This window comes from Euprymna scolopes, chromosome 7 (genome assembly GCF_053919585.1).
Source record: "Euprymna scolopes isolate OS-2025 chromosome 7, ASM5391958v1, whole genome shotgun sequence".
NCBI lineage: Eukaryota > Metazoa > Mollusca > Cephalopoda > Sepiida > Sepiolidae > Euprymna > Euprymna scolopes.
This window is the reverse complement of record NC_136488.1, coordinates 73,993,286-74,019,528: the sequence shown is the minus strand read 5'-3', so window position 1 is coordinate 74,019,528 and position 26,243 is coordinate 73,993,286. Positions and strand designations below refer to the sequence as shown.

General features: G+C 33.3%; 1 protein-coding gene across 1 annotated transcript in view; it reads left to right on the top strand.

Annotated features, from left to right (window-relative positions):
• LOC145279783 (F-box only protein 9-like) overlaps positions 1 to 18,792 on the top strand; it is a 96,128-nt gene extending 77,336 nt beyond the window's left edge. The window contains exons 9-14 of the mRNA XM_080131108.1: positions 4,143 to 4,231; positions 4,889 to 5,002; positions 11,649 to 11,764; positions 14,159 to 14,272; positions 14,704 to 14,783; positions 18,184 to 18,792. Coding sequence (XP_079987234.1) covers positions 4,143 to 4,231; positions 4,889 to 5,002; positions 11,649 to 11,764; positions 14,159 to 14,272; positions 14,704 to 14,783; positions 18,184 to 18,298 — 628 coding nt within the window. The 3' untranslated portion in view covers positions 18,299 to 18,792. The remainder of the gene's footprint in view (positions 1 to 4,142; positions 4,232 to 4,888; positions 5,003 to 11,648; positions 11,765 to 14,158; positions 14,273 to 14,703; positions 14,784 to 18,183) is intronic.
• Positions 18,793 to 26,243: the final 7,451 nt, after the last annotated feature.

Below are 26,243 nucleotides of genomic sequence, written 5' to 3'. Positions count from 1 at the left end.
AATTATACAAATAAAATAACATTGGTATTTGTCTGTAATAAACTAAGAAGCTACTGAATGAATTTCTATAAAACTGAAATTTCTCCTATTCTCTTTTTGTATGTTGTACACTTAAACTTTGTTTCTCACTTTCTTGTTTCATCTACTTTTGTCATTAACAAACAGGTAGACTATCACTCCAGTAAGTCTCATAGGTTAAGTTGACCTATGCACTCAAAATCTTTAAGGGTCAAAAAATTGTTATTTCTCATTGAAGTAAACCTCCAATCAAAAGTTCTATAGTAAAAAAAAAAAAAAAAAATCTGAAGTACCTTGAAAATTGCAGATCATAATCAATCCTGTTCTTTTGATAATAAAAATGTAGAGTCTGCATTTGTACTGAACACAATAACTTAACAAATATGACTTATAAAAGTTGTGTGTGAATGTGCGCATATATATATTATATGGAAAAATGCGCACATGAAAAGTAAAGGACAAGAAATTCAACCTGGAAAAGTAAAGAAGATATTCTAGTAAAGTAAAAAATAAGAATTTTTTAGACTTAAAATATTGCAGCTAAAAATAAAATTTGAATATTGATAAATATTTTATTTATTATTTGCATATGTTGTTGTTTATTGTTGAGTTAGAAAGGGTGTCAGTCGGTGGATTGAACTTATTTCCCCCCTATTATTTGCATATATTTATGTAGTGAAAATTGTTTGAATAAAATTAATTCATTAGTTAGTTAGTTAGTAGATGGAATTAATAATTTTATAATTTACATAAAAATTAATAATTTTATTATATCATAATTAGGATCATTTAATTCTTTCTTACTCAACAATAAACAACAACATATGCAAATAATAAATAAAATATTTATCAATATTAAAATTTTATTTTTAGCTGCAATATTTTAAGTCTAAAAAATTCTTATTTTTTACTTTACTAGAATATCTTGTTCTTTACTTTTCCAGGTTGAATTTCTTGTCCTTTACTTTTCCAGGTTTAATAAAATCTTAAGAATATTACTTTTCATGCGCGCATTTTTCCATATAATCCATGATTTTTTCAGGCATTGCTATTGTATTAATATATAAATTTATAATATTTATTAATGATTGTCCAAAAATATTAGCTCTCAAACACACATTTATGCAATATTTATCATTCAATCACAGTAGTTCCGAGCCAGGGTCTCTACCGAGACTGCGGTTCATGAATTCGTGATCTGTATAGAGCGTAAACTAACAAAAAAGAAGATGGCACTCTGTGTCTTTTTAGATATCGTTGGGGCTTTTGACAACATACCCTTCAGTAGTATGTTCAAGTCGCTACGAGAACTCAATGTGCCACCAGTACTCATCCGATGGATTGAGTATATGGTGAGGCACAGAACAATTAAAATAGAACTACTGAGGGCAACTGTTAAAAGGGAAGTAGTTAAATGAAACCCCCAAAGTGGGATTTTATCACCTTTACTATGGAACTGTATACTGAATTCTCTTTTAAAGGAGTTTAAAAATAGGAATACTTATGCCCAGGCTGATGCTGATGACATCGCAGTGCTGGTCGCGGGTTCAAAAGCATCATTGGTCAGACGCATTGCCAAAATGGGACTACATTTTTCATCAAATGTGATAACGAAATTTTGAGTTCATTCAAAGAATATGTATATCATAGAATTCACTAATATTTTTAATCGATAAATTCACCATTTTTTGCCATAAAATCATAAGGAGAGTTAAAAAAAATAGTTATTAAAAAAAAGTTCGGTTTTTTTTAATTATAAAAAAAAAACGATACACGGGATTGAACCTAAAATCTTTCCACCAACCCCCGGTACTCTAACCGTTACGCTAACATGTCATATTGGCAAAATCGCAGTAAAAAATATTTATATACAAAAAAAGTTATGCAAAATAAAAAAAAGCGTTAGTCACTTATGTACTTACTCTCCTGTTTGTGAACCCACATATTTTGTTGTAACTTTTTTTCCTACTGAACCAATTTTCGAATTTTTTTTTTTCAAAATGTAGCTAATGAGGTGTTCTATCCAACTATATAACCCGTTTTAAATTTGGTTGCGAACGGAATTAGTGGTGGGGGTTTGAATGTGTCTCGATTCATTCAATTTTGGACTTAAGCATATATTCAACCACTACCGTGGTTGAATGATATATATATATACATATATATATATATAATAAAGCTGTGTGTGTGTGTGTGTGTGTCTGGTCATGAATAGGCTCCTATATGGTTGACTATTTTAAAAAACTGATTACATATAATGATAGAAGATGTATCGAGACACAGGAATGGGTATGTTCGATCTGGCAGAACGGTGGTTCATTAAAATTGTGGGGTCTGCGTTCGCGCCTGGTCCACAAAGTATAGAAATAAAAAATTTTAAAATAAAAAGAAAAAAACGTTTACAAGTGTTTCTGATATAGATGTACATAAGAATACTTTGATAAGTTTTAACTTAAATAGGGATGGTATAATAAAATTCTGGGGTCTGCGTTTGCGCCTGGCCTCCATAGAATGGAAATAGGCACAAACTTTAATAAAGACTTTTCATATCTATCTGTGTAAGTATACTTTGATAATTATGTTTCTGTTTGAAGAAATATGGTATAATAAAATTATGGGGTGTTCGTATGCACCTGACCTCCATAGAATGGAAATATGTCACAAAGTTTAACAAGGTTTTTTAATATAGATCCACAGAATATTGTGATAAGTGTTTCAGTGTGAACAGGTATGGTATAATAAATTATGGGGTTTATCTATTTTATTTTTACTTTCATCATATTTTGCTTTGGTTTTGATACCTCCAAATTCAACCCAAATTTACAATCCTTCCTTTTCATAACCTATCATACTTTCATCAATCAGAGTCAATTTTCTGTAGGCTATTTTTGAACCCAGTCAACGATGGGTACTTTTGCTAGTATGTATATATATTCAGAAATTAAAATTTAAAAATGGATATATAAATATTTATACTAATATTTATGTGATAATCCTATCCAGATGAAAATGCTAAATATACAAGCTAGAGCATCAGTGTATGTAAAGTTAAAATATTTTTAAATTATGATGTGAAAACTTCAAAGTTTAATTTAAAGAAAGCGTATAATTAACTTTTGATTATCAGAGCCTAAAGTTTTGTAGGACATTAATTGCAACTAATTTACTGGATTGATCTTTCATCAAATGAAGCAAAAACAATATGGTAAAAGAAACAAAGCACTCTTTCAAAGTAAAAATAAATGTGACTGGTGACAAGCCAATGTCTGGTGTTAAACACAAAATCCCCCTCCATAACCAACAGCACCAAAATTACACCAGAACAAAATACCAAAAATAAAAACCAAAAAAAAAACGTAGGGATAGGTGGTAAAATAATATTGTGGGGTCAATGTGTAATTTCTACGGGTCCCACTAATCTTTAATAAATCTATTCTAGTCTCTGTTACAGAGAGACACCAATCACCATTATAATAAGACTAGACTACCCGTGACCCATTGGGTTAGTATGTTATATTAGCTATGGAATTCATGTATGAGCGTGACACTTGTGACATAAAGAAAATAGTTTTTTTTTGACATAACAGAATGAAAGTATATTAAAATGAAAAAAGAATATAGATAGATTTCTACGAGTCATTTTGTTTATAATAATTAATTATTTTTGAAAAAAAAATTCAGTTACTGAATTATAATTGGTTGGCCATACTTATAGGTAAATGTGTACTGAACAGATATCATAATACTTATTATAGTTAAATTCAAATTTTGATATATCTGCTTTTTTTTTTTTTACATTGTTCATTTCTTTATTAAATTTAAGTTATTTTAAACCCCACTCTTCCCATGTTAAATAATAATTTTGAAATAATAACATTAATATTTCAGTGCGCAGGTCAAAATCTGCAAAAGAAGCGATTTGTGTTTATTTGTTTACGTTATGGGTTAATATCTATGCGCGCATGCACAACTGGATGTCGTAAACCAGAAAGTGGGTTACATACATCGTTACAAGGTCATTTGAGTGTTATGATTATATAGATTGTGTTTTTTGAATTAAGGAATTTTTTTTTTTCACATGATAAAGTACATTTAAGCTGTATGTTATTTCCAATTTTCTTTAGAATATTTAAGGATGTGAATTGCCGCAGCTGTAAGAAGTATGGTTCGTGGAGAAACATGTATTACCACAGACCTCATGTGAGATACAATGGTACGCAATCCAAGCTTTTCATTTTTGTATTTATCAAAAAAAAATTTGTCGAATGTTATTTTATTAATATTCTATTATTAATGCCCACAAAATACCTCTGTCGATAAGAACATTAAATTGATTAAAACATAAAAAGTATTGAACTGAAAATATCAACCTCAATACAGGTGTTAATTTTTATTTTTATTTCGGACTATTAGTCTCATCTTTATTAGTTGTTGTTTTTGGATCTTTTTTATTGGTTCACAACGTTTCGGCCAACTTCCTCTGGCCTTCGTGAACCAATAAAAAAGATCCAAAAACAACAACTAATAAAGATGAGACTAATAGTCCGAAATAAAAATTAACATATAATGCTCATCTCAAAAAATGAATTCCAATTAAGGAATAATATATACTCAATACAGGTGTCGACATATTGAAATGCTTTTCATCATGATATGCAATTTAATGTCCATTTTATATGCTGGCATGTATTCAACAGCTTTTAGAAATTAACCCGTTACTAGACCTTTATCCTTCTTTATCTCAACTACTTTCTTTGGTCTTCCTCTGTTACCTGTTCAACATTTACTCATCTAAAAGAACTCTCAATCTTAATAAAATAACCCTCTATCTCCTGTCACTTTTTAATTGTTTTTTTTTTTTCTTCTCCAGGTTGCTACATCAGTAAATGTTCGTACATTCGACAGGGTGAGAAAGGACTTGATTACTTTTACAAGCCTTGGCACTTAGTAGAATACTATCGCTTTGTGCGATTTTTTCCGAATGGTAAGTACCTTATATGTCCTTCACGGAAATTTCTAAAAAGTTGTTCGCTTTATAGTCAAACAATCATTTGATGAGGCTTCAGGATTAAAAGTTATAAAAACATTTTTTATACTAGTGAGTCACCACTTAGCAAAAGCCTACTTAAGCATCACACACACAGTTCTGGGTTCTGCGGAATCCATCTCAATTTTGAAAAAGACCCTTATCTAATGAGGTGAATAAGTCCTGACCTGATTTTGTTTTCTTCTATTGTAACTAGTGTTGGGACGATTAATCGGAATCGGGAATTGAAAATGTTGGAACTTTTTGGAGTATCGCCGTTGGTAAATTTTGTGCATATTTTCTGATACCAAAAACGATTCTTTTAATTGTTTTATTTAATTTTTTTTTTCGATTTTGTTTAAAACAAATTCTTCCACTGCTGATAGTAATGATAAATATTTGATCTTAGACTATTAGTAAAAGTAAAATCTATAGATTATCCCTCACAAAAGTTATTTTTTCTTTTTACTGTTGAGAAAAAATTTTTGCATATTTAACATGTTTTTACGAAAATAACGTCTCTATAGTTAAATATTAAAAATTTATAAAGAATCGGAATTGGGAATTTAGTACGGAATCTGTAATTGCATCGGAATCGGGGGGGGGGGTGTCGTGATAATACATACTTTGGAAGCATTGATAAACAGACTCGAAGGTGGTGTAAAATGCGTTCTTTATTGTCTAGTAGTAAACGTTGCACTGAGAAACAATGGCGGACGAGATTCATACGTCACGGGCCAAGGGGCATAACTCTAGGCGACTAATAGTCTCTTAGCCTATATTATGACATCCCTTCCCTTCCATATATATGTATATAGTCCAAGGGCAATATTTAGCCTTTATCTGATTAAGGGATAACATAGTCTCTAATATATTATTTAGCTTGTCTCCATTGTTCTGGGGTAATGGTATTGTCTCTTTTTTTAGGATAGTGTAACCTATAAGTTCAGTTTCTGAGGAGCATTCACTCGTCTCTGAGATCTTCTTAATTCGGGGGTGAGTTTCTCAGTTCGGGTGTGAGGCGTGCCGCTGGAGTGTTGTTCGGTGGTCGGCTGTTCGATTTGTTTAGGGGGGGGACCTTCCTTCTGGGTGGGATCCGGTGGAGAGTCGCTGGGGCGAGGTTGGTCGGATCTATTTGCGGTTGTTGATCTCCTCCCAGCTGGTCTGAGGAACTGCCTGTTCCTTCTATAGGTGTTACCGTTCTCAGATTCAACTATGTAGGATCTGGGTGTCACGCTGGAGCGCTGAATTTTTCCAGGCTCCCATATCTTTGCTTTTTCCTGCTGGACATAGACATTCTGTCCTGCATGTAGGTGGGAGTGGTGTCTGTTATGTTTCCTGTCATAGCAGACCTTAGACTGATCTTTCTGTTTCTGTATGGCTGTCCTAGTCTGCTCATCGCCAAGTTGTTGCTTGGATACTAGGGGTGTCCGTATTTTTCGTCCGTTGAGTAACTCTGCCGGGGACTTAATGTCTGATGACAGTGGCGTGGCTCTGTAAGCCATCATTGCTAGGTAGCTGTCTTGACCAGTTTCCCCTGCCTTCGTCAAAATTTTCTTGCATGTTCCCACCATTCTTTCGGCGAATCCGTTAGACTTGGGGTAATGTGGGGACGATGTCCTGTGTTGGAAGCTGTACGTCCTGGCGAAATCCTTGAAATCTTTACTTGTAAATTGTGGACCATTGTCCGAGTACAAGATTTCCGGCACTCCTTGTTCCTCAAATATCGTCTTAATACTTCTAATAACGGATATTGATGAGGCGGACGGAAGGCGTCGTACGAAGGGGTTTCGGCTGTACTGATCTGCCACAAGCAGATATTCTTTCCCTGCCAATGTGAACAAGTCTGTGCTGACGTACTGCCAGGGGTACGTAGGGGTTTCGTGCTGGAGTATTGATTCGGGCGGGATACTGGCTTGGTATTTCTGGCATGTGTGGCACTCTCGGACTATATCTTCTATGTCCTTATTTAACCCTATCCAGTACACCGCTGAACGCGCTCGTAACCTCGTTCTCTCTACTCCTTGGTGTGAAGCATGCAGCTCTTCCAGTATGCCTCTTTGCAACGAGGCTGGGATAATGATTCTCTGGCTCTTGAGTAGAATTCCATCCTGGACCCCAATCTCATCTCTGAAATTCCAGAATGGCAGGAGAATTCCTGGGCAGTCAGCCCGGTTGGAAGGCCAGCCGGTCAATACCATGCTTACAAGTTGCTTTAGGAGTGGATCCTGGGATGTTTCCACTCTTATATCTTCAACTCTCGTCGGCGCAAAGTTGAGGTATGAGATCATGCTATGGACGTTGAGATCGATCCCTTCAATGTGCCCACTGGGTCTGGGTGCTACTCGTGACAAGCAGTCTGCAATTGGAACTGTTTTTCCTGGGGTATATTTTTTTTTTTTTTTTTTTTTTTTTTTTTTTTTTTTTTTTTACACAGTGATCACCACTTATCAAGGCCCGGAAGCCACTCAGGGATAAGGGTTATTGTGAGTACATCACGTTAGTGAGGAGATTTTATGAAGTGTTTAATTAGGGGGGCAGTTCATTAGGAATTTGTTAACATTAGACTTGAAGACATCCAAGTTGTAGTCCGGAGGGAAGCAGGCAGACGGAACAGAGTTCCACAGGCGTGCAGTTCTAAGAAAGAAGCTTTGTTCATGAAATCCGCGTTTTGATTTAGGCACAGATATAGAGTGGGGGAAATTTTACAGTAAAATCATATCCCTCGACCTTCAATAACATTCTAGCCAGTCTTGGGGGTGCTTGTGCTAGATTTTTCAATGCTATCGACTCCAATGGCTTGTGATCCGTATGAATTGTCGTTTTGTGGCCCCAAACGTAACTGTGAAATTTCTCCAGGCCAAAGACGATAGCCAACATCTCCCTCTCTATGTTTGAGTAGCGTGTTTCTGGTCCGGAAAGTGCTTTGCTCGCGAATGCTACTGGTCTGTCGTTTTGTAGCAGAGCCGCGCCTATACCCATTGAAGACGCATCTACCTGTAGCACTATTGGTTCTTTAGGGTCGAAGTATCGGAGTGTCATATGATTTCCGATCTCTTTTTTGATTTCTTCGAATGCCTGTTGCTCCTGTGAAGACCATGTGAAGTCATTCTTCTTCGATGTTAACTCACGTAGGGGTTTTGTCAGTGTCGCGAGTCGTGGAGAGAATTTGTTCAAGTAGTTCACCAGGCCTAGGAAGCTGGTGAGCTGCTTTGCATCCTCGGGGGGTTGCATCTGTGTGATCGCCTCTATTTTCCGGGGATCTGGCTTGACACCGTCTCTTGAGATTATGTGGCCGTAGAAAAGGATTTCGGAGGTTTTCACCACAAATTTCTCTGAATTAAACCTGCAGTTTCTTTCCCTTGCTCTAAACATTAGCTGCCTCAGTGCCTTGTCATGGTCACTGCCGTCTTCCTCGAATCCGTACACTACTATGTCGTCGCATATGGATAGGACATTTTCGAGGTCTCCGAAGTTTTCCTGCATGGCTCTTTGGAACTCATCTTGGGCAGATTTGACTCCCATGGGGTACCTGTTGTACATGTATCTGCCATGTGGGGTAATGAATGTTGTGAGACGTCTCGACTTCTCGTCCAGTTTCAAATGCCAGTAGCCGGACTTGATATCGACTTTTGTGAACCATCTAGCGTTGTCTAGTTTCGCAGTGATGTCTTCGAATGTCGGAGTTGCATAGTGTGGTCTGTGCACTGCTTTATTTAAGTCTCGGGGGTCGAGGCATAGCCTGACCGATCCGTTCCTTTTAGTGGTACAGATGAATGAGTTTACCCAGGGCGTTGGGTCCTTTACAGGGGAAATTATTCCCTGGGCCTCTAAGGAGTCCAACTCCAATTTCAACTTTCCTTTTAGGGATATTGGGACTCGACGTGGTGGGTGGACAACTGGTGGTACTTCGGGGTTTAAATGGATGGTGTGTTCACCTGGCAGACAACCAATGGAGTCGAATACGTCTGGAAATTCCTCAATGATTTTCCTCCTTTCTCCAAGGTTTCCCATCGTACATGGTTCCTGCACGGGGACCGGTTTCATGTCGTGCGGGGGAGTAGGCCGGGATGCTTTGTCCGTCACATGAGTTGTGTCCGTTTTTATAGCCAAGTTAAGGGTGACTAGCCCTAATTCTCTTGATGTTTGGAGTCCTATTAGTATAGGGTCTCTTGATTTCACCACGTGAAAGGTCGCTTTAACGAACTTGTCGCGGGATCTGACCCCTAAACGACAGGTCCCTTCTTGGTCTATCGTTGAGCCTCCGAACGCAATTAGCCTTATAGCTGATTTTTCCAGTGGTACTCCTTTCAGTTCCTTGAATACCTGTTTAGGTAACAGGTTGCTCATTGCACCTGTGTCGATTTTCGCGTCAACCTCTATTTGGGCTTTGCTGTTGCCTATCTTCAGTTTTGTGAAAGCTTCTGTGGTCGCTAACGGTAATTCCTTTACTGTGTGAAAGTACAGCTCCTCTGTGGAACTGTCGTCGTTGCTACCCATATGTGCTGCTGCCATGTGGATTTTATTCTTATTATATTTCCTCTGTGGCTGGAATGACTGTCTGCGTGTGTGCCCCTCGTCTCCCATTTTAGAGTGGCAAACTTTAGCAAAGTGTCCCTTTTTATTGCATTTTAGGCAGTATTTGCCTTTAGCTGGGCATTTATATTGATGGTGTTTTGTGCCACAATTACCACATGTGGTAGGTCCATTGGGCTGTCTGGCTCTAACTGCGAGTGTAGAGCTGTCTTCTACTGCTGTTGTACGTAATGCTTCCATTTGTTTACACGTGGCTTCTTCTGTCTCGACGATTCCGAGTGCTTTCTCGATCGTGAGATCGCTTCCTTCTCTTATTAGGGACTTTTGTGCAGACTGTAAATAAATACCGAATATGAATAGGTCCAACACAATGGTCTCTTCCACCGTCCGACCGTATTCACACTGTTTGGCTGTCTGACGCAGCCGACTTAGAAATGCGTGTGCCGATTCATCCGCGTTTTGTTTACATTTTAGTAGGTTGTGTCTAGCTACACGAAAGTTCGATCGCGGATTCGCATATTCCTTAAAAAATTGGATATATTTATCCAATGTCCTTTCTTCTCCCTGTCGAAAGGGAAAAGTGTCACTTATTTCCTGGCCCTCGATACCAGACCATATTAGCAAGTAATTTAACTTTGTGTCTGAATCTACGTCTTTCATTGGGCCGTCGAAATATAAATGAACTTGCCTGATAAATCGGTCCATTGATTTGGCCAAATTTGAAGTGTTCCAATCGATTGTTGGAGGTGGTAGTTGCGAATATGTATTCATCGTCGATTGCGAGAAAAATACCGACACCACGTGTGTTTTTGTATTAATTTTTTTTAGATCCCGAAAATGTTCGTTTTTTTTTTTTTTTTTTTTTTTTTTTTTTAGGGTAATATTGTTACTGTTCCTTTGATTCTTTAGAGGATCCCACTTCAGACACCATGTCGTGATAATACATACTTTGGAAGCATTGATAAACAGACTCGAAGGTGGTGTAAAATGCGTTCTTTATTGTCTAGTAGTAAACGTTGCACTGAGAAACAATGGCGGACGAGATTCATACGTCACAGGCCCAGGGGCATAACTCTAGGCGACTAATAGTCTCTTAGCCTATATTATGACAGGGGGGAATATTGGAATCGTCCCATCACTAATCGTAACGTTACACATGTGTTAACATATGGACACTTGGAACCCAACACGTTGTAGCAGAGTACATCGCAAGGAACATAAGACAAGTAATAACTCGGCTCTTTTTTCTTCTTTTTTTTTTTCTTTTTTCTAACAACAACATTTATTTCCAGGTATTTTCCCGAATAAAACGTGATCATGCTTCTTCTGTCTGACCTCTGTCAACTCGAAAGTCATCGTCCGTCTGTGCACTTGTTCTTTTTCTAGTCTCTTTCTTTTTCTAGTCTCTTTCTTTTTCCTTATGGTGATGTCGCTTCACACATGGCTTGGCATTTGTATACAGCCGCCATACTCTGTTACAGTATCAGAGATCCTTCAAAGATGCCTATTGCTTTTATTTGTTTTGCCTTTGGCCACCCCGAAATGTTATTTCTGTCTGTGAGGACATCACTATCCATATCCCCCCCCCCCATCTACTTATTTTTTGATATCTCGCTTAGTCCCGCTCCCATTTAGAGACCAACCTGCTTGTTTTCGGATAACCTGAAAAACAATGGGTGGTCTAACGCAAAGGGTTGGAAAGGCCTTAATAACCATCATCATCAGCATTTTGTTTGGTTCATTCTTTTTCTTTCTTTTTGGGTATTTATAATGCTGCATCTACCACTTAAAATTCTAATAAGGCAAAAAGCCACTTAAGGATACAGGTTAATGAGATTGTAACTTAGATGATGAAACAATACTCTGGAAGGATTGCAAACAGTTGACATAAAGAATTAAATTCAATTACTTAAGAGGACAGCTTGAAAAGTATGTGTTTACAGGAGACTTGATGGCAACCATCTGGAAGCAGTCTTGTAGTAATGTGTTCCGGAGGTGAGAAGTTCTTTTTCAACTGAGGCAATATTGTTTTTACAGTGTTTAATATAGATGTTGATTTCTTTTCCAGGTGAGATTGTGATGATGTCCAGCCCTGAAGAACCATCCATGTGCATTCCGAAACTGAATGTCAAATCCAAACATGCTAGCATGCTGACAGGCTTCTACAGATTATCTGGAAATACTGTGAGATTTAATTTTTTTTTTTTTTTAAATGATTTTCATGAGAAACAAACGTTCATTTTTATTATGTTTCTGGATTTTTGACATAGGGATTGATAATTTTGTAATTAATGTTATTCACACGTTTACACATGGGACCCACATGTTATTTGCAGCCCACGGCGTAAGGAACATAGGACAAGTAATAACTTGATTCCTTTTTTTAAATTTTTGTAGCAACAACATTTATTTCCTCATTCTCCTCCCAGGCATGACTTGTCATTATGGCTGTGATGTGATTGTCTTCTCTAATGCGCTCTCTCTCCTTTTTATAGTCTTTTTTTACAGTGACATCATTTCCATGTATTTGCATACACACGCCCATGCTCTGTTACAATTTGAATTATTCAGACGACTGTTCTCATCTTGAGTGTCATTCACACAATGTTTAGCAAGAATCTGTGGCGTAGCGGATAAAGTATTAGGTAAAATTCAGTTTTAAGTGACATTCTTTTGGAGGTTAAATGTTCAATTTTCAGGACAGACAATACTAAAAATACAATTGCAAATTATTTAAGAATTCTACTCGGTCATGGCTGATGGAGTAAGAGTACACTATCCCTGTGGATTAAATAAAGGGTTACTTTTGAAATTCAATTCAGATTCCTGAGACCAGATACACCTGAAGAAAGTGTGGGGTTATATAAATTGAAACAACTTAAGATGAGAACAGTAGTTCGAACAATCTTAATTCATTTTTATAATCAAATATAATAAGATGTTAATATAACCTGTTAAATACTCAATGTTATATCTTTATATTAATATAATTATGAGGCAACTTCATGTATGTATGTGTACGTTTTTTTTACCTTGCAGGGATGGTGATTCTCCATTTTTTTTTTTTTTTTTTTTTTTTTTTTTTTTTTTTTAGTCAAATCCATTTAAATTGTTGAACAAATTTTTGATTCAAATTTCACCCTCCTTTTTTTTATTTTTAAATAAAAAAAAGCTGTTATGATAGTTCTCTCTGAAATGTAAAAATGCAAATTTGTTTGTGATGTCTAAAACTACAAGCACTTCATGAAGAGGGTAAGGAAATTAGATGACTTTTATATCATCAAAGTATAATTTCCTGCCTCTCCTACTATGTATGCATTTAGTGCTTTTGGTTTGAAATAGGCTAGCATGCACTACATTCTATGGAGACTATTTTGTATAATTTCTTTTTTTTTATTAAGCAAATTCTCATTAGATGTTACTAATATGGAAGGATTCCAAAGTGCATAAATTATATTTTTTCTTTTGTTAAGTATATATTTATTAACTTTATCTAATATTGACCATTTTAATTCATAATAAATATTATTTTTAACTAATTTCCTAACCTACTTAGTTAAAGAAGTAGGAGGTTTATCAGAATACTTAAATGTAGTACCAGTAGATCTGGCATAAGTTTTAGTACTATTTCCACTAATTATGCTAAATTATACTGCGTTTGCAGTTAAATAGTTTTCACTTAATAGGCAATTATTTTTATTTCTACAAGTGCAGTTATTTTCAGTTACATTATTGGTATGAATAGGTTCATGGTAATCATTTGTATGACATGCATGTTGTATTTTAGTGTTATTTTATCCTATTATGCAGATAGATTTTAGTTTTATAGTATTTTTATTAAAAAGCTAGCCCTAGCTTCTTTAGAAAAGTTCTTATCAATGATATTATGAATTTATTTTCTAATATCAGAGAATATTTTTACTATGTGGCAGATTAAACCATATGGCAAATCGCCTCATATTTTTTTTTGTATTAGGTGACCTAGAATCCCCAGATTTGTTTTGATCATTATTTATTTTCAATTAGTGTTGCTATTATTATTTCTTCTCTTATTTTTTCCATGGCTGTATTATGATATGTAGCCATATTGATTAAAAGCAGTTACTTATTAACTTTGCTTCATTCATTATTAGCTTTGTTAAAACTAATCTTATCTCTATAACCTGATATATTTAGAACCTCATTATAATATGACTTATTTTTTACCAAACAGCTGTTCATTCTTAGATAATTTTATTCTTTTAGAGATAGATGAAATATATATATATATATATATATATATAAAGAGAAAAGGCTATCAACAATGAGTAACTATACCAGCTGCTGAAAATAAGATGAAATAACTCTTTTTTTATTGTTTTAACCTATTTACTAAATCTTTTACTAGAGATGTATGTGTGAAATCCATATGTCAGATGTAATCTTCCCCTAAACCCAATCAAATCTTGATTTGAGTTGCCATAACTAAGCACAAATCATCTCACTTTCTCCTCCTGTGTTTACATAAGTTTTATGATTTTTTAGAATAGAATTCGATGTTTCATCTTCGTTTTTTTTTTTTTCTTTATTTCTGTTTAGATTACTGCTGTCCTGAATCGCGGGAAAAGTGCTGAAAACACAAATCAGTTCAGTCGTAATAACAGACGGAACCACCAGAATGAACAGGAGGAACCTGAGCAGAAGTTCAATGTGGTGTGTACATTTTTGCTTATTGAACTTCCTCCCTCTCCAACGCATCCCAGACTCCCCCCCTCTCTTTCTCTCTCCCCGAATGCATTCTTTTCTTCCTCTTTTTTGTCATCGGATCACCTTCAAATCCTGTTGTGGTGGCACACATTCATTTGCATATGTGGATAGTAATTACACATAAATAGGAAGACTCAGTCTGGGTGTGTGTTCACCAGAAGCCACCGGAGACCGCCGAGAGCAGATATGTTTCTCCAGCAAAGACTCTCTTATTTGACACCATTATGTAAATATCCTGTAAATATACATTTTCCTAATACACTTCTTATTTGATCTACCTTTGTTTGTTGAGTCGTCATTTGTATTGCTTTCTACATTACTTGTTTTAACCTGCAAACTTAACAAATCCATTAATTCTTTTTACTCTTTCATTGCAGGAGTTTAATTTGGTAACTGCCGGCCGCCGAAAGTTTGCCAAATTGCAGTGGAAGCATTATTCTGCACAAACTTTTTACAGGTGTGTTTTTACCTTCAATTCAATAAATATTTTTAAGTGCATGTTCAGATTAAATAAATTATTCAACATTTAAAATATATTGTAACGTCTGTGTCTTTCATATTTGATTATAGTATATGCTTGATAGACTCGTCTCTTGGCCGCCAGTGGTAACACCCTGCTTGTTAATAATGTTAGAACTTTCTTGGCTCCTAAGTTTTGCAATCGCAATAGAACTTGCTTCTTTCTGTTCTTTTTTGGTATCACCAAGGTAACCAAACTTCTGAACAACCTCCATCACTTTGCTGTTCAAATATACTTTCTCTGCATTTGAGTTTTCGTCCCGTCTATTGTCTTATATTCCGCGCACACATTAAATGCATTAAAACTGGTACTGTTTGTTTCTTTTTATAATTTTACTATCTGGCATTGCCCGGGTGTGTGGAGGTGGTGTAGTAGGGATATTGAGCGAGGACAAGGCTTAAAAAAAAAGAGAAAGGAGAAGCGAATGGAAAAAAAATCACATAAGTAACCCTGTTTAAATGTTAAAACTTTCAACAAAAAAATTTCTTTTAAAAACAATCTGACGTTGCCTGGGTGTGTTGAGTAAAAAAACAAAAATCAAACAACAACCGGGTGGACAGAGGTGTTAAAAAAAAGAAAGTGGTAGTAGGCAGGCAGGCTTGAACCCATAACGTGAAGGAGGAAAGAAAATGTAACGTCTTAGTCGATGTCTTCCTCGTGCAACTGGAAGTTGAGAGCATTAAAATTAAGCATAGTCGATCGAAAAGAAAAGATGACTTGCAAAAATGGCAACGCAAAAACCGAACCCTCTTTGTAGAAACCTGGCCTGTTGAAGATTAAGGTTTTGGCCAATTTTTCGATATTTGTTGTCTGAAGGATTGAGCTTGAAAATGTACCAGTTTGGTCACATTCCGACACGTCTGTCGGAAGTTTTTGGCAGACATACAAACATGCACACACACATACATTTTGCCTTTTATACATATAGACTAGCGGGGGTGCCCGGCGTTGCCCGGGTGTTTGGAGGTGTGTGTGTGTTTGGGGGGGGGGTCACAAAAAAAAAAAAACGATGTGAAACTGCTTTAAAAAAATCAGAAAAAAAAAACAAAACTGCCCAGCATCGCCCATGTAGTAAAATAGAATATGTAGGATGTTTATTGTATATTTACATCTGAAAATGCACAAAAAATTAAACCAATTACTATATGTCTACTATTCCATAAAAGCTACATTGCCTGTGTGTGTGTGTGTGTGTGTGTGTGTGTGAGTTTGTTCCTTGTGAAAACCTAAATGGCTGAACCTATTTTCATGAAATTTCCAATGAAGGTATTTTATATGACTGGCAGTGTTCTTGGATGTCAACAATCAATAATTAAAATAATTTGATGAAAGAAATATCAAGCGATTTTGACCAAAGTTAACACCTCGCACATCCTAACATGACAAGTACATTTGAGAAATTTTATTACAAGCCGAAAAGCCCAAGATATGAAATCGACATACATGCACATTAATTTTGGAAATGAGTTAAAGTTCATAGTCGAATCTCAAATATTTAGTTCTTCCTGATCTTTTCTACCATCCTTCGTGCTAATGTTGAGCTGAAATATCCTTATTAGTATTTCTAACACTAATTCCAAAAAGAATTCTGTGTCTCTTCCACAAATATAGAGATTCGTATATCAAGAGAAACGTAGATATTTTTCTTTGACTAACTTTGAATGTTTGATCCGCCATCTCAAAAAGACGTTTGTACTGAAATTTAAAAGTAAGCCATTGTATTTTATTTTTATTAATTTTACACGATAACAAAGGATTTTGAGTTCTGGACCAGAATTCTCTCAATATTAAAAACGAAAATAAAGAAAAAAGAAAAATCTATATGATGTATGTACACATGGTCCAGTGAAAATATCATATTCCAAAAATTAAGTCAATTGATCAAGTAATTTTATTTTAAAATAAGAAAATCATTTTTAAGTGATTAATGGAATTTGCAAAATAAATATCGCAAGTTTGAATTGAGGTACCATCCATTTTTTATTGTTTTCAAAATGGCGGACAAGACAGCCGTTCTGTTACTCATAAAATTTGATTTTCTTATTTTAAAATAAAACTACTTAATCAATTTATGTGATTTTTGGAGTATGGTACATTTTTTTTTTTTTTTTATATGAGGGAATTCTGGACAAGAACCGAATTTTGATATTGGAAAGCAATAACAGTGTAATATTATAATTAGACAACCGTAATTTTTAATTTTTTTAGTCCCTCGACAAAAGGAGGGTGGACCTGTAAATTCACCCTTGTCTGTTCATCTGTCCGCACTTTTCTCAATAACTACGCCTTGGAATTTTTAAAAATTTAAACATGACATGAATAAAAAAAAGTAACAGAATGGATTTTCTGGGAAAAGTCTGGTTGATCCCTCAGGGGTGCTTTTTGGGTAAAAATGGTAAAAATTGACATTTTTGTGCTTATTAAAAAAATATTGATGCCTTTGATTTTTAATAACTTTCTGAAAAGTTGTAACTAACTGATTTCTATATAATTTTGCTTGTCTATACTTTGCAAATAACTCTTGGGTGTGCAGCAGGGGCTCTTTTAGAGCTAATAAAAACACTCCACGTTTGGGACTATTTTACCATATTTGTCCAAAATTTTTTGTGCGTGTCTATTTAGCAGTTTTGCATGGTGCTGAACTCAAATTTAAATATATTAAGACCTTGGAGATTTTGAGGGCAAAATGGGAGGGGGTTTGGTGCAAATGATGGACTTAGTCACTTCTTTTTTTTTTTGCATGGTACAGAACTCAAATTTACATATGTTAAGGCCTAAAGCTGCCCTGTTTGTTCATTTTCACTAGGATTTGACGTCCCTTGGGGACTTTTGGGGCTAAATGAAGGGAGGGGCGCTAATGCTGAACTTAGTCATTTTTTTTATGCCTCATTCACTGTGCACTCACGAGGGACCATGCATACTTCACTTTCAAGGTGAAACTTTATTTTCAAAGTAGAAATCTCTTTTAAACCCAGAACATTTTTAACGTTTATGTTTTTTTTTTTACATGAGATGATCAATTAGTGTGAATATATGTTTTAGTAATTCACTTTTATTTTGCTGTGTATGTTGTTATTTCTTATTTGTTAATTGTATAATTATTATAGAATAATTTGTTAATTGTATAATTATTATAGAATAATTTGTTGATTGTATAATTATTATAGAATAATTTGTTGATTGTATAATTATTATAGAATAATTTGTTGATTGTATAATTATTATAGAATAATTTGTTGATTGTATAATTATTATAGAATAATTTGTTGATTGTATAATTATTATAGAATAATTTGTTGATTGTATAATTATTATAGAATAATAACTATTTTTGCAGGTCGAGCAATGGTGGAACAGTGGTTGAATTTGAACTGAGCGAGCAAAATTATCCGCCATTATATTTCTCCCGCGTGAAAAGTTACACTAGTTCTTCACTTACACCTCTTCAGTAATGTGTAGCGTTTTTGTTTTCATTTGTTTATGACCTAATCCCCTCCCCCTCCCCCAGTCCTCATTTGGTTGTTCATCTGGATCTCAAAAGTTGCGAACATCAGTGACTGATCAGAATGACAATAAGAAAGAATTAGAAAAATAACATAGAGCAAGAGGTGTCATTTGAAGTAAGCATCCTTCAAAACACCTGTTTTATTTTTTATTTTTTTCTCAGAGAGTCCAATCTAAAAACTGTCATTCTTTCACTCCATTTTTATTTGTTTTGTTCCATGTTTAACGAAAATTCTTTTCTTGTCAAAAACTTTTTTTTATTTGTTTTTATAGTTCTGTCCGAATGAATTTACTAACCTCATAATTGTAGACATTTGAAATATTTTTTTTACATTTTTCAAAGTAAATTTTATTTCTTTTTTTGTCTGAGCCAAATTTTTACTGAAAAACATCTAAAATGCAAACTGCAAAGAAAATGTTGATATCATAATCAAAAGAAAAACTTATATTACTTTCACAGAAGCCAATATAATCAAGACCTGTATAACTTGGATCATTTAGACTACTGTTCTCACCTTGGGTGTTAGTTGCACAACGTTTTGGGTCATGTAACCTCTGGATTTCTTTAAGTGCATCTTGCCAAACTTGAGCTTTCTGAGTTCAGCAACATGTATTTGAAGCAAGTCAGAAATTACATTGGCTGAAATGTGAAAATAAGATGCAAGATGAGAACTTCATTCATTTAAGTGGTGTCCTGGCTGGTATAAGCATTGACAGCTATGTCTCTCCATTTTTCTCTTTCTCTCTCTCCTTCGAAGCATTCATGAATTCATTGTTGCTCATCATTCGCAACCCCATTCATGCTGTTTCTGGAAAGTGTTTGATGTATTGCCACAGCTTTCTTTGCAGTTGTACAGACAGTAGGTTGCAGTTTCTTTCTGTCCGAGCAGTGCCCATACTGAACGATTGCCTTGATCATTCTACCCAAAGGGATCTTCTGCCCAGCACAGCGAGATACAAAACCACAAACAGAATTATTCCTGATTGTTTTCGTATTACATCAGTCACCTGCTTTCCATGATCTCCCGTTACTCTGATCTGGGGGATGAAGTGGGTTCTCAACCCTGCTTAGGTGTCTCCCACAGACTAGCGGAGGAAAGGAGGTGCTTTAACTTTTTTCCATTGACAGTAGTGCTGTCACCTCAGATGAGAACAGTAGTCTGAATAATCCAAATTACTAATCCTCATCTAAAAACTATCTGTAACATCATAGTCAAAACCTGTCAAATGTAAAATGAAGAGAATTACTTTGTTGAGTTTTCGTATTCGAAACAATGATGCTTATATTCTATTGCTTTTATTTTAGCTAAGTGGTTTTATCTCTATCTCTACTTGTATATAAAAGGCACTTTGTGTGTGTCTGTGTGTGTGAGTTCATTTCCTGTTGACATCTAAACGGTTGGGCTAATTTAAAAAAAAAAATTTACACATGCAATTTATGTGTCAGGGAGTGTTCTTAGATATGTTTTGTATTGAAATGCGTCCGATAAGTACCGAAAGTCGATAATCCGATCAAAGAAGGAAGAATCTGATTTAACCAAAGTTGACACCATTATACAGTCTAACATCATATGTGCATTTGAGAAGTTTTATCGCCACACAAGCAGAAGGGCCTGGCATATAAAATCAATAGTAGCTTCCTTGGTAAGACAGGGGCATGTTCTAAATGAATGTTTCTGTTTAGAGCAATATTGAACCATGATACTTGACTTTTGCATTTTAAACTTTCATTCAAGCTATTATATGAAAATAATTTTATAAAATCAACAGTCGGTTCTCCACAGTGCAATGTAAACTACAATGTATTTTGGACTAAGTCACTGTGGAAGGCATGTGAATCTTCCTCCTGGTGCACCATGGTGGGTCCCTGACTAGAACAAGCAATAAATCAATTTGATTGAAAAATAGGCGATTTCACCAATTTCAATGCCAATAAAAGTATTAGAAGTGTAGAACATTTGTGGATCCTCATTTAATCCTGGGCAACATCAGGTCTCCCTGCTAGTATTTTGATACATAACTTTTTATTAATTTCTTTTCATTGCAATTTTCTGGCTTCTGTGTATATTATTAAAATGATATATTATTTTATTCCATTTAGGTAAACAAAATTTCCATAAAGTTACACAATAAATTTACTGTTTCAGTTTTAGAAGACGTTGTCAGTTGACAAACCTCTGGTCTTATTTGAGACCAGTCATTTAATGAAAATGGAAACCAAATAAAAAAAAAAAAAGAGAAAAGAAGAAAGGAAGAAAAACAAAATGAAGAAAGGAAAAAGTTTTTCTCTTCTTTCTATTTTTTCTATCTTTTTTATTTGGTTTCTATTTTCATTAAATGACTGGCCTCAAATAAGATCAGAGATCTCTTGTCGTCTGATGATGCCTTTTAAGACCAAAACAGTAAATTTATTGTAGTGGCTTATAGTAATTTTGTTTACCCAAATTGAATAAAATAATAAATTGCTCTTTTTAATTGAGCACTATCAACAACCTTGTTGAAATTCAATGGTTGTTACATTTAGATACTTTTAACCTGGAATAAAGAAATATTTCACATGTTTTAGCTGCAGGTTTATTTTGGATAATCCGCTTCAAGTTCAAAAAAATGATTCATGACTTTTAGATTCAATTTTTCGTGTTTTTCCTGATGAATTCACCTTAGGAGGCTTAGCCAAATAATGCTATTTATACTATATTATATATATACATATATATATATATATATATATATATATATATATATATATATATATATTATATATATATATATGTATGTTCCGAATTTTATGATGTTTATGTAATTTAGAATTCATTAATTGTTCATATACCAGTAAATTTTAAGTCGGTATAAGGTGACTTAATTTGTAAGCTTCAAAATTACCAGTTTTTGTAATCGAGCATTAACAAAGATTGAATTGATAGCAAAAAGTAGTGTATTTTCATTGTTCGTTATAATTGTTTCACAAACATTTGGATAATTTTCAAACGATATAAGGTTTGAAATTGTCCGAATGGTCGCGAAACAATTGTAACAAACAATGAAAATACACTACTTGTTGCTATCAATCCAATCTTTGTTGTCTTGATTTTGTTAAACAATATATATATATATGTATGTATGTTAAAAATGAAAATTTCAATTTCGGTTAAGTAGTATTTCATCTTCTTTATATATTAGATATCCAGCAGTCTAGATGGAGTGCTTAGATAAAACATTAGAAACGATCTCGCCTTCTATCTCTGGTTTGATAATGTCATTCTTTAGTGACATTACCTATTTTGCACAATTATCCTCACATTTGTTTTTACATGGGTACAAGCAAGCAAAATCCAATTTTAGTATTATATAGATATTATAACAATAAACGTGACTTATTTATTATTTTTATAAATCTCAGACGTGAAAAGATATTGATCATGTGTGTGTGTGTGTTTGGTCTGTTGGCTTGATTTAAATTTTAAAAAGTTAATTTTCATTATATATATATATATATATAGAGAGAGAGAGAGAGAGAGAGAGAGTGAGAAAGGGGTTACATTGTCCAATTTTAGTTGATGAGACTCTAAAAAATTTGATTAAAAAATGATCTCAGAAATTTCTAATCAAAACTTATGGAAAAATTCAAAATAATTTGACTGTCTTTAAAGTTTTAAAAAAAATATCCACTCATTATATTAAATATGTCTTCCTTACATAAAACTTTCTGAGGATTTATAAGTTTTTCAACTTTGTGACTAAGATTTCTTTCACATGCAATCAAATCAAAGACATAAACAGTATAATCACGTTGACACGCTAGTTCTCAGTGAATTACTGAAATTAAGTGATGTTTGAGCCTGGTCAATACCAGATCAATGACCATTTGAGAATACTAGGCACTGTATGTGGGAGGACAGAAATCTTCCTACAAAAGATACAGACCTAAAGATGGTTCTAGAAAGTATTTCTGGATAACCTGCTAGTCCACATGTGTGCTGACACACTGGGACAACCACCCCTAGGTGGAATTTCTGTTGTCAATCACGTGGCAAAGTTTTCTGGAGAGAGTATGTTTTATACTATTAACTAGACAACCTCTACAAATTTAATTTGTTTAAAGTGGATCATACATTATAAAGAACATGACCCACTCTCTTTCTACCAGGCAAATAATGATTAATGTACAGGTGCACAGTTGTTATTTTGGAGTTTTCTTTTTGTTTTTGTGAAATGGTTAGTAGCACTTGAAAGTTTAGTATAACTTAATAACTTGATGTTTCTGTTAAATTTCTTTTTGATTTAATTTTAACAATTTTCATCTACTAATGTTCTTCTCACTTACAAAAATTTCCTATTTGAAAAAAATTGTTTTTTTTTTTATTTTTTTATTTTTTTAGAAGTTGAGAGAAATGTAAAACCTAAACCTATTTTTTTGAAATCGCAAATTTTACAAAACCATTTTAATAATTTTAATTTTTAATAATTAAAAACAAAATCGTTCGAAATTGAAAAAAAAATCTTGGCTTCATTATCATTTTTTCAAAAAATATTTTTCTTTTTACAAAATAATTTCATACAAAAAGAAATATTTAAAAAAAAAAAAAGTTAGTTTATTCAGTTTAAAGCATAGTTTATTTTATCATTTCAGAAATTAATATGACGTCCGACTTCCTAGTTACCATGTCAACTGTTTAAATGATTTGTTTTCTATTATTTAAATATTAATTAAAAACAATCAATATTGTTTATGCTATTAAAATTATATATGATTCTTATCAACTCAAGGTTATGGGAATATTCTTGCTGCTTGTATAAAGATGATTTCTTTATATTAATAACTATGAGTTCTAATAATTTCAGGTGATGCTTAGACCTGTGTAAAAACTCACAATGATGAGGCGTTTTCTGTACTGTATAGAACATAGTCTAAACATTACCTGAAAATATTAAAAGCAGTAATTATTAATATACAGTTCTCATCTTTGTACAGGCAGAAAGAAGAACCTTGAGTTGATAGGAATTATATATATAAAAAAAACTTTGCTTCTGGAAAACTTTTATTCCTTAGTTAATATTTTATTCATCTAACAAGCACACTTGGCGTTGTCTCTAATAAATAAAGATCCTCGTATATTCTGACTCCTTGATTTCTTGAAATAAAAAAAATAAAATAAATTTTATTTTTAAATTTCTATCGTTTTTAATTTGAATTGGATCAGGGGAAATAACTTTATGCAGTCATTTCCCTTTATTTATTTATTTTTTTGTGATTTCTTGAATGAAAACGTATTTCGTGTGATTCCTCACTCATTAATTTCGTTCCTGGTGATCTCAAATGGGTGTATATTGCATTAATATTTTTTTGCCATAGAAATTTGGATGTCATCAGAATATATAAATTTTGAAAATATATCTTTTGTATTTTTGCAGTTTTAGCAAGACACAAAAACATACAGAAAAAGATATGTTGCTTCATATAATTGATTACAAGCATAAAAATTAAAACAATAAAATAAATTCTAATAAAAATGTATTAATTGATTAAACAGTTTTTTTTAGATTGTTAAAATTACAAAGAAATGCTACTACTATGGAGATTTCCTGAAAAAACTTGATGTTAGCATTTTCTGTATTTTCTTAATAAGAATGCATTTTTAATCGAAACAGCTTTAAAAGAATAAAAAAAAAGACTGTAGATTAGTGAACAATCACTTTGTTTCTTGAAATACTAACTGTACCTATCCGGTGTTGTTCGGGAATCTTTAAATTTTCATTTTTGGTTTCGTTTTGGCTCTTTTTTAAATCCCTTAAAAACTTTCGAATTTTTTTTTTTCAACTTCTTAATTTATAAATAATAAGAAGCTAAGAGCTAATGGTAAAAAACCAGCAAATAGTTAAGGTGGAAGAGTGCTGATTATGTGATGAATTCAGACAGGAGGACGCTAGCTACATAACCTTATGTGCAAGTAGGAAGAAGTGAATTATAATAAAGATTTAAATAGAATTAAAAAAAAAATGTTTTAGTTTATGCCATTAAATTTTTGATTTCATTAAATGTTTTACCTACATAATAAACTTAAACGTCTGTCTTGCTTCAATAATTATGTATGCATATTTATTTTTATGAGCAAAGAAGAGGAAGCTTAATCTTAATAACTGATAATAAAAAAATAAAGGAAAGAATTTCTTCCACTTTTAATAAACATAAAAATATATTTTTGTGACTGAAATAAGAATTAATCTATGGCACACAGACACATTGTTTACAGAATCTAGAGAGACAGAGAATGAGAGAGAGAGAGAGAGAGAGAGAGAGCACACAGATTATTTTTATAGGTAAAACTTATTCACATTTTTTTTATAGAGCTTTACTTGTGCATTTGTTCTTTAAGTCAGATTTAATTTTATCTTGGATATTTTTTGCCTCTATTAGTTTTTTTTTTTTTTTTTTTTTTTTTTACAGTAACATTTACCTTATGAGTTACAACAGTAGGAAATCGATTAATATTGATAGAAAATAAATGACATACTTCTCCCCTGGTCAATGTCGGGTAGGCCTGCAGGTAGTAAATTAGACGAAAATTAATTCAATGTGAAGTTGCGTTTCAAGATTTTATCAACACAAAGATTGATATAAAAAAAAAAGAAAAAAGAAGATTTGAATGTTGTTATTTGAAAAGAAAATCTTTTTTTTTTTTTTTTTTTTTTTTTTTAGTATTAAAATTTCTTTTCTTAAAAAAACACACACAAATGAATTTTCGAGCTTAAATGTTTCCAATTTGATGCTTCCACAGATTTTTTTTGTGAGCATTTCATGTGCTTTTAATCATGTGCCTTATTCAAAGTAAATCTGTATGGCTTTATTATAAATTTACTTTAATCATATATTATTGCAACAGTTGTAGTATAATATATGTTTTGCTTTGACAGTACCAATTAGAAATGTGTGTGTGTATATATATATATATATATATATATTAAGTACGGCATAATCGTATTGACACACCGGTTCTTGTCAGATCACTGAAGTTAAGCAACGTTGAGCCTGGTTAGTATTAGATGGGTGACCATTTGGGAATTCTAGGCACTGTATGTGCTCTCTGCTTATCTCGGCATTTGTTTCCAGTCGTCCTGTACTTTACTTGCCACTGGTATTTAACAATGTCGTCTCAGGAGAACGGTGGTTGGAGATTGTGCACCTCCTGCCACAAAAATTTTGTGTGCAAGCAACCCTTCATGGGTATCCATAGTCTGTCCAAGACTGAAGGAGCCTGCTTATATATATATATATATATATATATATATATATATATATATATATATAGGGTCGTTTTATTTATTTATTTTTTTATTTTAGAGGCTGCAAACTTTAAATTGACAACTCTATTTTCTTTAATTGCAGATTTGGTAACTATTGGTTGTAAATGCCAAAAAATTAATCTATGGAATAAACCACATATTTGTATAATAAAAATATTTTTTCTGTGATTTATTTTAACTTTAAGTGTGCTGCCTTTAAAAAAGCACCTTATCTATCTATCTATCTATCTATCTAATCTATCTCTCTATATAAATAATAATAATAATATAAATAATAATATAAATAATAATAATGGTATAAGTACTCGAGTACGCAAAAAATAAATGTGAAACTTATGATTACACTCTGTATGGGTCGGACAATTTTAGAATCAAGGTGAATCACAATTTCTTATTTTCAGTTTTCTTTTTGTTGGGATATATATATATATATATATATATATTTATTTCAAAGAGAAAAATGGAGCTTGTATTAGATTTAAACGTACCTCTGAAAGAGGAACCATTTCTCATAGGTGTTACCTTAACCACTTGGCTAACAAGTTGAATGTTTGAAAAAGGCTGAATTTGTATATATAAATTGTCTTTCCA